Source organism: Mya arenaria, chromosome 13 (genome assembly GCF_026914265.1).
Source record: "Mya arenaria isolate MELC-2E11 chromosome 13, ASM2691426v1".
Lineage (NCBI taxonomy): Eukaryota > Metazoa > Mollusca > Bivalvia > Myida > Myidae > Mya > Mya arenaria.
Window position 1 is genome coordinate 37,988,992 of NC_069134.1, and position 17,845 is coordinate 38,006,836.

Genomic DNA, 17,845 nt, shown 5'->3' on the forward strand with positions numbered 1-17,845 from the left:
TTCTCCGTAGTTCTTCTCTTATATATTCATATTTATTTAGATGTATACTTTGTTTGCATAGCCGTACTTTTATTTGGTGTGTCTTGCAATGGTGTTGTTGTTGTTTTTTCGGCAATTTTTATAGCTGATATTTGGTTGTGTTCCTTTGTCAAAACATTACTTTATTTCCGAATATTCAATAAACAAATATTTATTGCATGTCTCAATCTAAATTGTTTGTATTGAAGTTTTGTTTGAAATGGTTTAAAGGGAATTTGAGTAAATTCAACCTACTATAATTATGGTAATTATTTATAAATAGTGTACATACCCTATTTCAAGGGTATAGGTTATTTTCCAAAAATTCAGAGTAAAACCTGTGTCAAGCTGTTTTAAAACCATTATCATTTTCATCGAAAATAACTTAAATAAAGTGGGAACTAACATTTGACTGTCGAAAGTGGGAACAAACATTTGACTGTTGAAATTGGGAAAAAACATTTGACTGTTGAAAGTGGGAACAAACATTTGATTGTTGAAAGTGGGAACAAACATTTGACTGTCGAAAGTGGGAACAAACATTTGACTTTAAAAAGTGGGAACAAACTTTTGACTGTTGAAAGTGGAAACAAACTGTTGACTTATGTAGTTTCTTACTTTGCTTTACTTGAGGTTTTCTGTATTTTGCAGGTAATCTCCCGGAGTGGCCCTCCCACTCAGAATTTGAACATCAGTACCCAGGCCTCCATCAGTCGTAACAGGCAGGTCAGCTTTACCCCACAGACTCGGCCATCTACAGGCACGGTATGGTTCAGTTTAACTTTTTAAATTTTAGAGTTAGATAGAAAACATATAACACCCAAAATGATAGTTGCATCAACTAGTGTTGGAAATTGGTTCCAGTTTGACTGTCGATAATCATTTACACTTACAAAACCAATTATGGATGGTCCATTCAGTTTTTGACAATACGTTATATATAGTTTTATTCTGGTACAATAACTAGGCTTCTGTAATGTGTTTGAAGTTCTTTAGTGCTGTTGTTTCTTTTGGCCATATTGTTAACAACAGAAGCTGAACACTTCCAAATGTATAAATGAACTAAAAGGAGAAAATTTGTGATATTAAACCTAATGTTAATAATGACAGGAAAGAAGAAAAACAACTTGTCGTTTGAATCAATGAATGATTAGGACCAAATGCAATCCACTGTTTCCGATTTCAAGTCTAACCAATCAATTATTGATTATAGTCCATCATCGAAACATCACTAGTAATAACAGATTTATATGTCAGAAACTCATATTCTACTAAATAAATGACTGGTAAAAATCTGGCAATATAACTCCTATTATGGACTAAAGCAAGGTTGTTGAAAATGCATGGTCAAGATCAGATCGCAGTGTTTCATATCTACCTTGGAAAATTGATGTTTTATGGCTGAAAGCATTCCTAACGCTTTAAGAAAAATGAGATTAATCCATACAAATGGAGATCTGTTCTAATCAGCTAATTCTGAGACAAAATTGAAAGAAAAGACAAATCTTTCAATCTGTGAGGGTGCAGCTTTCATTAATGCAACCATTTTCAGGTGCCACTTATGCCACGACAGGACACAGTGCTAGTGGACAGTGAGGCTGCGGCGGGTTCCCGTAAGATGACCAGGGACAAGTCATACCACCGTGGCAGTGCCTCCGCCAAACCTACAACACTGGAGGAGGCTGATACAGTATGTAGTTTTCCAAGCCCTTTTCAAACTAGTTTGAAAGCCAAAATTAACACCCATGTTTGGTTTAAAATTTGGTAAAAAATAAAAAAAACAGAATTTGGAATAAGGCCTAATAAAATATTAAATTTGGTTTGGGTTACCCAACTTTACTTATGAAAAAGGGGCCGACCCTACCATTGTTATATTCAGTTCATAGGTAAAATTTAAAAACAAAAAAACAAAGTTTGTGTTTCAATAAGTAGTTTTAAACCTTTAAAGCTTTATACACAAGATTACACAATTCTCCAATCATGACAATAAAGTTCTTACATAAAGCCTAATAATAATAAAGCCTACCTGTTTTTGAAAAGGATGTTACCCTAACCAAACCATAATTTTCCTTTCTAGGTGATCATTCCAGACCTCAAGACAGATTTCACTCTCCCAGTGGGCTCCATGCCTAAGTTTGCCTTCTCGGCCCCATCGACGAAGAAGACGGCCCCTGCGGTCATACTGAGCAAACCCTCAGCCACCATGGTGGCCCCGCCCACTTCCACCCAGGGGGTAGGGATCAATACAGAAGCGACACCCAATAAACCGTCGCTCAATTTTACATTCTCTTCACCGATACAGGAGATGATGCCAGCAAACAAGCCAGCCTCACCACAGGCACAGGGGGTAAGATAAAAATCATATTTTGTTGATTTTTTTTTTACAACAGAATAATTTGTCTCCTATCAATGGACATGAGAATTAACGAGTCTGTTAAAAAATTGTCTTTTAACTTAATTTTTCAGTTTGAGGGTAGTTTGGGGCTGGTGTTTGGATTTTTATTTGCCCTTTTTGGGGCAAAAATTTGGTCCCATTCCCCTCCTGAAAAAGTTTATATTTTCCCCCTTAGGTACCCTGGTAAAAATTATAAAACATATGAGGAGCATTTACCTCTTAACATTTTAATAGCAAAAGAAGCAACAGAGTACCATTCATGAATATGTCAAAAGGTTTTTTTTTTCATAAAATGCTTGGAAATAAGTTGAAACATTATTTGAATCATGTAAATATTTCTTCCTTTTTTGCCAAGATGATGTTATTTAATCCCCATCAAAGGGCAACCATTCCTTTGATAGTTGAATAAAACACAGAGAATTCTTAATAGATTCACCTTTATCAGTGGTGCAATGTTGTTAGTTATAATGCTTGTGTATTTATTGTTAACAGCAGCTTTACACTTATTCTGTTCTTGTCAGGGTTTCAAGTTCAGTTCACCCATCAGTGTGGATAAACAGCAGCAACAGCTAGTCAGCAGCACTAAACATACTCCGTTCAGCCAGTCAGCAGTCAACTTCTCCACTCCTCCCTCAATGGCATATGACTTCACAGCAAAGGCTAAACCTAAGCCAAAAGCTAATGGTATGTGCAGAAGCTTTGATTCATCAATGTCTTGTATGATCATATACTTAAACAGGCTCATAGATTTTAAGATTTTTGAACCCGTTTCTGAGTTTTTACCATGCCTTGAAATTTCTGTCCTACCAATTTAGATTTAAACAGATTATTAATATCAATATATATTTGAACATAGTTTTTTTGCATAGATAATTAAGATTCCCAAAAAATAAAGTCCTTCAACTGCCAAATTGAAATCACTAAGCGATCTACTTGCAGCGTTATTAACTGTTATGAATTCTGACATTGTAAACTGCCCATACACATCCAAGGTTGTTTTCAATGGAGAATGGCAGAGGTGAACCAACTATAAATATATAATATGTAGAATTTGCTTTATAATGGTTCTTGATTCTTCTGTTTGCTCTCTCAATTTGATCCATTTGTATGGCTTGAACTGTTTCTTAGTTTTCTATAAGTATTTGGTTAATAATTGATTGATGAATGTTGACAGATAGGAAGGTTGCCAGTAAAAATAAGGAAACAGATTGTTTATTATTCAAGCCTTGTATTATCTTCGATGTTGTTGCCACTGATTTGATTGTACATTTTTGTCTTCTGTAGGACCAACATCTTTTGACGCTGGGTCTGGTGGCCATCTGGTTGCATCTGAACTGAAACAAGGCAGTGTAATGGATATTTTAGGAGGAGGAGGCTTCAGTAAGCCCAAAGAAAGCCCGTCATCTAGCATCAATGGTGGCAGTGTTAGTCAGGCCAGTTCTAGCAAGGGAGGAATGTTGTTTGGTAAAAGTACCGCAGGTGCGTCTGCTCCACCTCTCAGTGCGATGTTCAAGTCAAGCGGTTGGCAGTGCGAAGTTTGTCTCGTTGATAATAAGCAGGAGTCTGAGAAATGTATCGCCTGCCAGACATCCAAGCCTGCTTCCAAGACACCGGCCAGTAATGGTATGGCATTAGCAGCTTTTACCTAATTAACATACAATTTACAAATATTGTCACCCAGCTCAAAGTTTTAGATTACAATTGACAAATGTATGATTTCAAGCGCTGAAAATTTGCTTGAATTCAGAATTTTATGAAGCAGGGCTTGTTTATTCGATTATTCTGAACACTAGTTGTTTCTCCATATATCTCAATTCAATAACTGACAGTATAATTTAGTAGTATATTATAGATCTATAATTTGTTGTGAAATTTATTTCCAGACATTTATATGTATGTAGTAAATATTTTCATTTAATTAGTCAGTGGCTAAAATACGCACAAACCTGCAAGCCCTGCACTGCTAAAATGCTTTCCGGGCTTGCTCAAATTGTGGGTTTAACTTTTCATAGCAAGGCTTGATGCAAACACATACATGGATTGAGGCATGTTCATCCAAAAGCCTTATATATTAATGGCAGATTACTGAATGGAGTCGCACATCTTGCTGATTTCTAACATCACCACACGATTTCTTGCTGTTGCGTCACTAATCTTGTTATGATAACAATATTTTTTCTTACCCGTAGTGCAAGACAGCAGCGGTGACCTGATGGCCAAGTTTCAGACCCCATCTGGCCAGTGGTCTTGTGATACATGTTTGCTACAAAATAAACCTGACCTTGACAAGTGTATAGCCTGTCAGACACCCAAGCCTGCAGCCAAGTCACAGATTAGTAAAGGTATGGCATTAAGTATGGTATGAAATAAAATTTCATACAAGTGAATATACACATTAAACGGATTAATTACAGCCAGCAAACTAAATGATCTTTGAATGTTACAGTAGTTTTTTGGTGTTGATTGTTAACAAGGGTTTAATAATTGTTTTTTTCCCCAAAAAATCAGGATGTGAATTTGTCAGATAAGGTTATCCATAGACAAGGTTAGGCCTAATAAAAAAATACATTTGGTTCGGATTACCAGACCCTACCTACAAAAAAGGCGCGGACCCTACCATTGTTATAGTTGGTGAAATAATTTTTTAAGTATGTGTTTTAAAATGTTCTTTTAAACATTTAAAGCTTTATACAGAAGATTACTTTAACACCATTCTCAAATAATGACAATTACGTTCTTATGTAAAGCCTAATAAAATAAATGCCAACCTACCCTACCTGTTTTTGCAAAGGATGTAACCCTAACCAAACCATTTTTATTATTTTATTAGCTTTATTACGGTATTCATAGACTAATGGTAGGGTCAGCATTCCCTTTGTGCATGCCATGTTTTTCCAATTTCTATTTGTACGACCGTAAAGTCTTACCATGTAAGTCACATTGACAGCAACACTATTTTTTCCATGCACAGTATCTGACAATGGCAGTGACCTGTTGGCCAAGTTTAAGACCCCGTCTGGCCAGTGGACGTGTGATGTGTGTATGGTACAGAATAAACCTGAACTTGACAAATGTGTATGCTGTCAAACCCCAAACCCTGGTATGTACATGTTTATCTGTCATCAAAATTGAAGAATCGAAAGAGTTCACAATTACTTTTCAGCTTTTTAGTTTTTTTCAAACTCTTAACCTGTACAAGACATTCTGTTTCAAATGTTCTAGTAGTTTCATGTATTTGAATAAATGTAATATCCTTATAATTTTTAGGTCTAAAGCATATGTATGGTTTGGATTACCTGACTCTACCTACGCATTAACCCCAACCAAAATGTTTGGCTTAAAATGAATTAGGATAAAAAAGTCCAGATATCACGCCTGTGTTTATAATTAGGAATCTTTATAATGAATCGAATTCTCAAATATTATTCTGAGAATCAGTCACTGTCATGGCTCTTTGTCTCTACAATTTACTTGTTGTTGGTTATTGCTTTAATATCTAGTTGGTTGACCCTCAACATACTAGGCCTCAGAGCTAGAATGACATAACTCCATATAAAAAAAGAATGAGTTACGTTTATCTTGGCGCTCAGCCCTTCAACCATGTAAGCCGGGGGCAGTATTCATAAAACGTCTTACGTCATTTTCAAACTTAAGTCACTTTCCTAATTTTAGTATCTCTTGAGTCATATGAAAAAGAAAAAAAAAGAATTTCCAAAATACATTTATGACCTTATTGAGAAAAAAAACATACTTAAATGTTAAAAAATACTTGTATAATTATTTTAATTTGATTGTAAAAAATCATCTTAAGTTAGGAGAAGATGCTTAATGAATACAGCTTCTGCTTTTTGCAGTCTATTTTCCATAAGGAAAAAAACTTGTTTAATTTCATTACAGCCTCAAGTAAGCCTGCCTCGTTGTTCAAATCTGGTTCCGTGCTGCCTGGTAACTGGATATGTCAAACCTGCCTGATACAGAACAAAAAGGTTGACAACATCTGTGGGGCGTGTAAGACTGCAAAGCCAACAGGTACCTAAAGTTAATGTTAAAGGAGCTAGACAGCATGTAAAATGATGTAATATCGGCCTCCTAGCAGGCATTTACAATTCTAAGCTTGTTTTGTTGATATACTGTTTTCTTTAATTATTTGGATCATCAGGTGTCTTGTCCATTTAATTCAAGTAGTAGTATTCATCAAGTATGTTGCTGTTTATATTAGAACCTTAAATTAATCAGTTTTCTGATATAAATATGTAAATTTGGTATTCATATAAGTTTCTTTGACTGCATAAAAAATGTTGAAAAGATATTGCTCAAATCTTTTAGATTAAATGATCCTGGGAAATGGGTCATTGGCAGTTGTAAACCATTTCATTAGGTTGATGGATTAAACATTAAAGCTTTTTCCTTTATCAAATTTCTTTGTCCAACTTTAATGCAAGATTTTAACTCCCAGACACAAGCACCACAACAACTGCCTCAAGCAATAAGGATGACAGTTTGATGGCCAAGTTCAAGCCAGCAGCCGGACAGTGGGAATGTGAAGTGTGTATGGTGCAGAACAAGACGGATACTTCAACATGTATAGCATGCCAGTCGGCCAAACCTAGCAAGGTACGCTAAAAGCAGTGGTCAAAATAAACATAAGCCTGCAAGCCCATTCACTGGTAAAATGCTTTCCATGCTTGCTCAAATTCTGGAATTTACATTGCACAGCTTTTTAAAAAATTGGATGTCAAGCAATAATATAAGACTCTGGGCTTGTTCATATATAAGTCTTAATTTCGATTACTGTAAAGGGTTCATCACAGTTCATTGTGATTAACAATTTGTTTGAACTTTAGTGATTTAAATTCACACTGGCAAAATTCTACTTCAAAGTGTTTTTGGGTTGGTTATGGTATGAAATTTGAATTTTTCCTATGATCGATATATGGTCAGGCTAGTATAATTTTTGTTACTTTCCTTGAAAATATAGATGATCTCGCTAGTGCTTGAAAATCAGAATGTTTGAATATGAAAGGACTGAACAAAAAAAGATTGTTTGGCTACCTGGCCCTACCTTATAAAACCCTCTGACCCCAGTATTTAAAAAACATCAACATACCTAACGTTCACACTTTTTTTATAAACATATAGAGTAATATATGAGTGAGATTTGCAAGAAATAGCACTATTTTCAAGAAAATACCTTGTTGTTAATCACACTGTTTACTTTAACAATTTTCTGAACATTCGGGCCATTGTGTTGTACAACCTACCCTCAGTGATAGTTCTTTTAAATCACTATACTATATATATCTCCCCTCAGGCGTTCAAGCCACCCCCTGGTGACTGGACCTGCGACACTTGCCTAGTGGAGAACAAGGCCACCGACAACAACTGTATCGCATGTAGCTATGCAAGGCCCGGACCACCTAGAACACTGGCTGGTAAGGATGATTTAAAAAATGGACAAGAAACAAGTTTATGGTCATGTAAATATTTCATGTACAGTAAATGCTTGCTATGTTGAAGTCTTTGGGACCTTGTGAAATACTTATAACCGAAATACAAAAAAGTATTATAACCGAAATACAAAAAAGTATTACTCAACCCAACAGATTTTTAAAAGGTTCGATATAACCAGAAAATCCAGATAACAGAGTTGAACATAGGGAGTTTTCACTGTATGTTTGTAGGTCATATGTTCAAACAGTGGGAATTTTGGGACTAAAATATCCAGTTTGCACAAGTTAGGCTATTGTTTTAACACAATTTGCAAACATTATTTTATGGAACAAGAATGTTTAAAAAATGATTGATTCATTCTATTAAATGATTTAAATGTTAATTTTTTTTCTTGCAGAACACTTTAGTAAATTGTTTTGATTTGGGGATTATTTTATTGATATTATCATTAATCAGGGATGCTAATTTTTCCTTTTTTCAGCTGATTTCCTATTTTTTGCCCACAAAACTGAAAATCAAAATTGTTGCCCTTTATCCTATCGATAGAAACATTTATTTTTCGTATTTATTGTGATAGGGATAATCCTATTTCCTCTTTTTTATACAAATAGTCTTTGGCATCCCTGATTAATACATGTGCAAGTTCATGTATAAACTGTATGATATTACCTCAAAATTTGATTATATGTTAATTACGAGTTTGTATCATACTTCAGTTCCAAGCTGTGCAAATTCCTTCACCACAGCTCAAAGTGGCAAAATAGAAGTAATGCCGACTGGAGGCTTCAGTTTCAAGTCCACATCAAGTGAATCTGCAAAGTCTGGCTTCTCCTTTAACACAACTACTTCTGAGAGCAAATCTAATGACTTGAGTGGAAGCACTGGTGGTTTTAAGTTTGACTCTGGGTCAAGTTCCACAAATTCTAGCACGAGTGCAGGTTTTAAATTTGGAAGTGATACTGTGACTAAAGCAAGTGAAAATTCTAGTTCTACGGGTGGTTTTAAATTTGGTGGTGAAAACAAGACTTCAAATAATGCGGGTGGATTTAAATTTGGAGATAGTGACGTTAAAACTGGTGATAAAAAGGAACAAGATGTCAGTGCACAGAAAGTTGGCGGATTTTCATTCACACAGCCATCAGAATCTTCGCAGAACTCTGTTTCCAGTAGTCAGTCATCTAGTACACCTCTTGGCGGATTTACATTCGGTAGTAAGCCCGAGGGTAACATGGGCTCCTCACAAACTAGTTCTTTAAGTGCAGTTGGATTTGGTTTGAAATCAACAGACTCTAGTTTGAAAACAAGTGACAATGACACTAATCAAATAGTTTAGGAGGATTTAATATTCCGTCAGCAACTTCTAGTTCATCATTATCAGCAAACTCAGCTGGTGGTTTTGCATTCACAGCGACAAAGATTACAGAGAGCAGTGCTACAACAAAAGGTTTGTTAATGAGTTGTGGATTTTATGCGTGGATTGTTTTCTGCAAGAAAACCTGCAGAAAACCAATTATAGCATCTTGGGTAAATTCTAGGGATGCAAACGAATGGCAAAAGTGATATTCGAATATTCGGTAATTCTTTCGATCGAATATTCGAACACCAAAATGAACCTTTAAGAATTGTATTAAACTATTATTATTCACTAACGTAATAGTGGGGGCCCTGTTACCCTTCCTGGTCGTATTAGGTACACGCGACGGACCATTATTGTTCCACAAATTAGCCTCTGAATTTCCCCATTTTCAAAATATATCCCAAGAAAAAGCGATATATCTTTGAAAAAAAAAAACAACCTCTGCGTTCATTTTTGTAAACAATGCAATATAAGATCAGGGAATTGCGTTTGTCCCGGTTAAATGACGATATGTGCCAACGTGGGACTTGCAGCCTCGTTCTGGGATTGATATTTACGAAATATATTTATAGAAAACGACACCATGACTTAACGTCGCTTTTGCCTTAGGTATTGTGCAACAATACAGGACATATATCCTTAAACGTTAAACCATACAGTTAATTTTTGTACGCAAGAGCGTTATATTGAAAACATGGAAACAGTTTAAAGCACATGTCCTTCATATCATCAAGGCGATTTGAGCAATATCGCCAAGCTTGATTAGCAGTGAAGACAAAACATTGGTATAAAGGCCGATCTCTTAAACTCTTAATTGGCATGGTCATTTAAATGTACCCAAAATAATTGGAATGTGTTTTACGTCACTTGTCTAACAGCCAGTAAATGCAAAATTACGGGGACTGTTTATAGTTCCCGGCGATATATCCGATATGACGCGTGTATAGTGTCATCAAGTTCACACCTATGGCATTAGGGGTCCATCGTTGTAAAAACAAGACAGACGAAGATGACAGTTGTAGGCAAAAAGTTTATTAATTTATTAATTCAACAAAAACATCGAATATTCGAATACCTATTTTGACATTCGAATACCAAACGTTCGATCGAATATTCGAATATTCGTTTGCATCCCTAGTAAATTCGGATAGTGGAAACTCCTTGGCTCTTTCGCTTGCCTCGATTTCCTCATTGTCTCGAACTGGATGTTAAGGACCGATCTTGTTCTCCTCTCTGTAATCATTTCTGATTGGCTCAATATTCACAAGGGTCAAAGTATTTTGGCTGGTCTCTTGGATATAGAGCAACAGGTTTCAACTGAATGTTTATTTGGCTTGTATGTACATTTGCTTATATTTTGGAAAATATATTTGTGAGAAAAATTAATATCTATTAGTTTGATAAACGCTTTCAAAGTATAAATAGGTAAATGGAAGGCAGAAGCCATACTTTTGCATATATGTGCAAGTATTTTAGCTTGTTATTTGAACAAGAAAGAAAAGTATACATGCATATATGCATACAATTCACAATTGGCTTTGTAGTTGAGACCGCTTCGAAGCCAGCATTTAGAGGATACACGTTTGGTCAAGGCAGTTCAGAACCAGCGAAGACAGCAGCCCTGGGAGGGTTTACATTTGGGGCAGCTCAACCTGCTTCTGACCCGGGCAAGACAGCAACCCCTGCAAAACGTGGCAGGGATGAAGGTAAGTGTGTTTAATGTTTATTTAAATATTTTAACTTAAAGATGCACTCTTACTCCCAAATAAAATTTACCACAATAAATACAAATGTTTTGATATACCAAAAAGGATGAACAATTGTCATACACAATGGTTTTTTATGAAGGATACCGAGTTTAATTTGGAAGAAAGGTACAGAAAACATGGTATATCTACCTTATGAGACAATAGTAGACCACAGTAAATCTTTTTTTTATCATTCATCAATCATTTAATTATCATTCACTACTCATTTAATACTTTTCCTTTTTAAGCTATTAAATACACGGTTACAACCTTGTTATTAGTTTTTAATAGTTACCATAAATGCATTATTTGGTAAGTAGATAAAGGTTTATCAGTCAAAATGTATGTTTGTTGCACACAGGGTTCGAATTTAACTTTGAGGAGCACTCGCAAAATTTTGCGAGTGCATTTTGAGGCAACTCGCAAAATGTCAAATCAACTTGCAATTTTATTATTTGCTTTATTCCCTTATAATATTGTATAATTAAAGTAGAAATTAACACCTAAGACATATTATGAATATTAAAAAGTATCAATCTTGAGTGACTCGACTACTAGAACTTGTTGATGGCTTATTCTATTTGGGGGGTATGGAAAGACTCGTCTGATGCTGGCAGCTTTTTGATAACAAAGCTGTCCAATAATTTGACATTGTTCACTTTGTATATTTACCCTCGCCATCGGGTAATTTAATTCCCATTCGACAAGCACGCTACAAATTTCATTAAGTCTATAAGTATTAAAAACAATAAAATAATAAATTTAAAATAAAAAAGCAACAGTAAATGTAGCGTGGATACTTTGGACCATGAAATATATCGATCAACGAAGTCTATTCATTTTGACAGGATGATGGGGTTTACATATAGTGCGCAAAAGCGCTAAATTTAGCCAATGATTGAGCTAGGTGATTACGTCATTCGTATTTACTTTGTATTATGCACGCCTCGGAGCATCCCGGAATGATTCGAGATAAAACTCGGCCTTTTCCGTATTTGTTCTATTCTTGAAAACCTACTAGAGCGTGACTCCGTACTGTCTTCTTTATACCGGTAGTGTAAACATGCCACTAATAGGCTGTTTACACTCGACTACATAGCGGAATTAAGTTCATGTTTATTCTTCTTTCCTTTTAACATTTTGTGGTCTAGAAAAAGCCACTCGCAGAATTTTGCGAGCTTGAATAAAGTCACTCGCAATTTCCAAATGTCGCTCGCATTTTGCGAGTATGCGAGTCTAAATTCGAACCCTGGCACATGTATGTGTATACATTGATTTTGAATAATAGTGTCACTTTAAGCTTTCAATCACATTTTTTTAACATTTGGAGATATTTTGATGTCAGAAATAGAGGTTGAATTGAAATGTGAAAAACAGGTTGGTTTTGCGATTTTTACAAGTCTACACATAAAACAAAGGTTTTTGTCTGATGGAGTTTGTCCTTGAACTCGGCTCTACATCATTTTTAAATTTGAATGTTAATAAGATGATAAAACTTCTTCAGATATTTTCATTCTCTAAAAGTAATTTTGAAGCATTAAACATCAACTTTATTTTGAAAGAAGTGTGTGTGTTATTTCAGATACTGGTGAGACGGCTTCAAAGAAGTCCTTCAGCTTTGGTCAGGCTACAAACGGGCCCACATCTACACCCTTCCAACTCAACGCAGGTCAGTTAAAGTTCAAAGATATGCAGCAAGGATCCAGAGCTCTAGAAGATAATTTAGGAGAATGTCGAATCAGTTTTTAATTGATGTAGATTTTCACCACACATGATTTGAAAGTTAAGCTAACTTTCTATATTTCACTCGCTTTTTTACTTAGGTTTAATTTAGTTAGCTCAGTTGACATTATAGTAGATAATGTATACAGATGTTTGAAATAAGACCTATGGATGGCGTTGCTGTACACAGTCAAATCAGTGAGAAATAAGAAATGTGGTAGAATACCTGTAGATAAATAAGATCACTTTTCTTCCAGCTGCTGCAAACACTGGTGCCAGTTCTGTCCCAGGGTCTTTAGTATTTGGCCAGAAACCTACAGAGAGTACAGCAAACTCTGGTTTGTTTGCATTTGGAGCAGGCAAATCCAGTGCCCCCTCATCTTCAATCACTCCAAGTGTATTTGGATCAGCTCTACAAGCATCATCTGCTTCTACAGTTACTCCGGTGTTTGGTTCAGAAACATCAGCATCAGCAACAACAATGTCTTCAGTATTTGGACAAGCTGCTGCATCTTCAACCGCATCAGGAGTATTTGGTCAGCCCGCCTCTGGTATGACCAGCAGTGTATTTGGACAAGCTGCTTCGACAACTAGCAGTGTGTTTGGTCAGTCTTCAGGGTTGGCGGCATCTACAGGGACGCCAGTATTTGGACAGACTGCCGCCTCTACAACAGCAGCAGCCGTACCACTTTTCCAGTTTGGTCAAAACACCACACCCGCCACCACAAGCTCACTGTTTGCGTTCGGGGGAAGCTCTGTGCAGGTATGTGTTGTAATATAAATATAGGGTTTTAGCCAGGTCTTAATGAGGTCAAGGTGATGCAGAAGAGGGACAGGGTGGTAAGGGAGAAAAAAGGCACATTGACCCGGGCTGTAAAGAACTAACATTTTGAGTTTGAACAAGTGTTAGAAAATGTGTTAAAATGAAGTATATACAAAAAATGGTGTCAACTGCCTAATTTGTAGAATTTATAATCATATTGTATGTTTTATAAAAACAATAGAAAAATTTGACTGTCTACAGTCAGTGATTTTTTTTTCAAAATAATTTTACTGCCTGTGCCTTTTCAATTGGGAAAATTAGCGCGAAAAGTCCAAAAATTAGGAAAATTATAACATGGTCATTTTACATATATAACAAATTTAATTTTGTGCATTAACTGAGATTATTATATATTATACGTGTCCATACAGACTTTTTTTATTACATGGTGATGCAAGACAGCAATTAAAAAGCTTGTCCGACTTTTTATGCCCCCGAAGGTTGGCATATTAAAATCGCACCGTCCGTCCGGCTCTGTAACTTTCCCTTGTATGGACGGATTTTAAAATCACTTGCCACATGTGTTCCACATACCAAGACGACGTGTGGCGTGCAAGACCCGTGTCCCTACCTCAAAGGTCAAGGTCACACTTAGTGTTTATTCACAATGGAGTGCTGCATATAAGGACATAGAGTATAGGTTGTAGTGTCCGGGCTGTAACTTTCTCTTGTATGGACAGATTTTAAAATAACTTGCCACATGTGTACCACATACCAAGACGACGTGTCCCGTGCAAGACCCGTGTCCCTACCTCAAAGGTCAAGGTCACACTTAGTGTTTAATCACAATGGAGTGCTGCATATAAGGACATAGAGTATAGGTTGTCGTGTCAGGGCTGTTACTTTCCCTTGTATGGACAGATTTTAAAATCACTTGCTACATGTGTTCCACATACGAAGACGACGTGTCGTGTGCAAGACCCATGTCCCTACCTCTAAGGTGAAAGATACACTAGGTGTTTATTCACAAGGGAATTCTGAATATAAGGACATAACAGTGTAGGTTGTCAAGTATGGGTGGTATTTTTTTATGTTCAGAGGCAATTTAAAATAACTTGCCATATGTATTTGACACGTAAAGGCAAGATCAACTTTTCATGTACTGACCTTGTTCGTAGGTCAATGTCACATTCGGGGGGCATTCGTCACATACTGTGACAGCTCTTGTTTATCTTCTTATATTAAACATTGATGACTAGTATGAATACTGTACTGAGAAATACCTTTTTTGAATTCAAAACACTACTCATGACAACATGTTTAAACTGGTTGTTAATTGTGTGTCCGAGTAATTGAAATCTGTGTATTAAGTTTTGCACTCAAAATCTAATTTAGTTATTATTTAGAACTAAATAATTGAGTACAAAACATTGAGATACTTAAAACACACACAAATAAATTTCCTTCGACGCTGTGAAACTACTAAATATCATACTTCATTGACTATGGCAACAATTGTCAGGTTAAACATGTATATTGCATTACGAAAACCTGAAAGTAAACTCAAAATTAAAACAGGAAGCAGAGAAATAACGGTGCGTACTGCAAAATATTCCCGGCAAAAAAGACAGTAAACAAATATTGGCTATTTTGCGGATACCCGGACCGGATTTTACCGGATACCCAGACCGGATAATATCTGAAAGTTTGATATCAACAAATGAAATATAAGTAACTTCAATGAAATGCGAAAATAACTGCAGGTTTAAATTGTAAGTAAAAAGTAACTCAGGAAAAAGGGGAAAATGAATTCTGTTTTGGGGGAAAACTGGCAATTTTTTGGGAAAAATGGAGGCTTTTTGGCGAGGGGAAAGGGCCGATATTCGGCCCTAAAATTAGCAAAAAAAAAATCACTGACAGTATTGAACTCTATGAAGGTAGAAGGGTGCACATATGTGTCTCCATGGGGGCAGAAGGGTGCTACCAAAAAAGGGCAGTGCAGTACCCGTCCATAACTCTTAAACTAAAACCTTTGTTAATAGCTTTATTAATGAAAGTTTTCTGTTTTATTCTGAGACATAATGATAGTATAAAATAATGGCATTTTGGCTTAAGCTAGTAAAGGTAGAGAAATCATGTGCTTTATAGGGGTGTCAAGTGGGTCACCACAGGTCACAGCTGATGTAAACAAACCAGCAAGTGGCATTAATTTCTAAATAAGTTTTTTGACAACACATGAAAATATTTTTAGCCGATAAAATACCATGCTATTTTCTGCTTCTACATGTGTAAAATATTTGAGATATGCTTACAAGTATTTTAATGATCCAATCTTTGGACAAAATTTCAACTTGAAGGAATTTTGTAGAATGATGCAACGCTGAAAATTTGTCTGAGGATTTAGAAATTAACTGCCCTACCTTGTTTGTCTACATCAGTTGTGACCCGTAGTTACCCATGTTGAGAACCCCTTTAAGTCGCATGATTCCTAACTCTGTAGTATGCAATTAATCACATTCAAATTGTATTCCATGTTTGTAGCTTGATGTTTATAAAATGTGTAAAGTATGTACCGTATTAAACAATCAAGATTTGAAAGCTGACTTGATTAAAAAAATGATTTAAAAGCAAAATTCATGAGATAAGCATGATGAATGTACTATGGCATATGTCATTTTTTCCAGGTATAAAAGGATTGTTATTTACAAAGGTAACTTTTTCAGAGCACCACTACTGCAGTCGCTCCTACGTTCAACACTGGCCCGCCTTCATTCAATTTTGGGCAGAAACCAGATACCTCAACTACCTCTGCGCCAGTTTTCAAATTTGGAGCTGCACCAGAATCACAACCTTCTGCAACCACCACACACTTCACAGGAGCATTTGGTACATCAAACAACACTGGATCAACAGGCATTGGCTCTGCTTTTGGTGGCAACACCCTTTCAACAACACCATCATTTGGTGCGACCCCGCCTGTATTTGGAACAAATGCTGCTCCAACTGCTACACCATCATTTGGAGGTAAACCTGTACCAAATGTGTTGTCTGCTTCATGCTGTGGGAGTCAAACTGTTACAAATGTGTTGTCTGCTTCACGCTTTGGGAGTAAAACCTTACCATATGTGTCCTCTACTCCACCCCATGGGGGTATAACTGTAACCAAAGCGCTGTCTTCTCCACGCTCTAGTTTTCCAACTCTTTCTATCTCTCTCTCTGTCACTAACAACTCCAGTGTGTTTTCTTTTCCAACACTTTTCCCTATGACACCTTGTTCACTTTCAGAGAAAACTGTAAGCTTGAAGCTAGAAACCACAGACAAAATAAAAGCTGTTGTGAATGACTTTGAACAAGTTAAAACTGAGCCTGAAATATCATGTAGAGGACAAGCAACAACCTCTGAGAATCGTTCAAAGCACATAGATGATTGCAAAGACGAATCATGGTCAAATACCTCAGTGGAATCTCTTAATTCTAGGGATAAATTTTTCAGTCCTGTGTCAGTGAATTCAGATGAAGACTTGGAGGAGACAAAACCAGGAGAACTTGGTTTTGTGCTTGTTGAGGACAGCAATAAAACTGAAATACAACCAAGAGCACAAGCATTTACCTCTGAGTCTCATTTAAAGCACATGGGCACTATCAAAGCCGAATTAACATCAAATACCTCAGCTGAATCTTGTAACTCCCCTGATAGATTTTTCAGTGGTGTGTCGGTAAATTCAGACCATGTCTTGAAGGAAACAAAAGCTAGAAGGCCAAGTTTGTGTGAAAATGCTTGCCAGACTGACCCACTGGAAACTAGAGATGTTTATGTACAATTGAGTGACAGCATTGGCCACTTCAATAACAGAACCAAGAAAGAGGAGGATACTGGGACACAGGAATATTGCAAAGATGTTGCTGTTCAGACATCATGGTCTGTAACGGATTCCTCAAAACCGGAGAGTGAAAAGCCTTGTAATACTTGTGATACATCATCTGTCTGTGTTCAAACTTCCATGGTTGTGCGATGTATTCCCAGTGTGGCACCCTCCCAAAATCCACTCTCTTGTGGACAGCTGTTCATTGTCCCAAGCCCTGTAGTATCACTTGGAGGGACTGAAGTGTTTTCAGTCTTTAAGGTGCCAATAATGGCCTCGAGAATTTCACAGGATGGGGTCAAATCAGGATCATCAGTAAGTGCAGCTACCGGAGGTAATATCGAAACGCACTGGTCAGGTGGTCATATAACAACCCTAAAAAACAGGACAAGTAATTTAGGAATGTCATCAATGGCTCCTGACATTTCTGGTTGTACAAGTAAAACACCTGTCTTCAGATTTGGATCACCAATTAGTCCAAGTACTACTCCATTGTTTAGATTTGCAGCTCCTGCAAGCACACTCACA

General features: G+C 36.5%; 1 protein-coding gene across 1 annotated transcript in view; it reads left to right on the forward strand.

Annotated features, from left to right (window-relative positions):
- The window catches only part of LOC128215238 (nuclear pore complex protein Nup153-like), a 33,322-nt gene that overhangs the window by 6,525 nt on the left and 8,952 nt on the right, over positions 1–17,845 (forward strand). The window contains exons 10-25 of the mRNA XM_052921947.1: positions 670–783; positions 1,571–1,708; positions 2,096–2,365; positions 2,935–3,097; positions 3,698–4,036; positions 4,603–4,755; positions 5,385–5,513; positions 6,311–6,442; positions 6,870–7,027; positions 7,725–7,845; positions 8,581–9,191; positions 10,490–10,496; positions 10,766–10,927; positions 12,552–12,638; positions 12,949–13,454; positions 16,178–16,478. Of these exons, the coding sequence (XP_052777907.1) occupies positions 670–783; positions 1,571–1,708; positions 2,096–2,365; positions 2,935–3,097; positions 3,698–4,036; positions 4,603–4,755; positions 5,385–5,513; positions 6,311–6,442; positions 6,870–7,027; positions 7,725–7,845; positions 8,581–9,191; positions 10,490–10,496; positions 10,766–10,927; positions 12,552–12,638; positions 12,949–13,454; positions 16,178–16,478 (3,391 nt within the window). The remainder of the gene's footprint in view (positions 1–669; positions 784–1,570; positions 1,709–2,095; positions 2,366–2,934; positions 3,098–3,697; positions 4,037–4,602; positions 4,756–5,384; positions 5,514–6,310; positions 6,443–6,869; positions 7,028–7,724; positions 7,846–8,580; positions 9,192–10,489; positions 10,497–10,765; positions 10,928–12,551; positions 12,639–12,948; positions 13,455–16,177; positions 16,479–17,845) is intronic.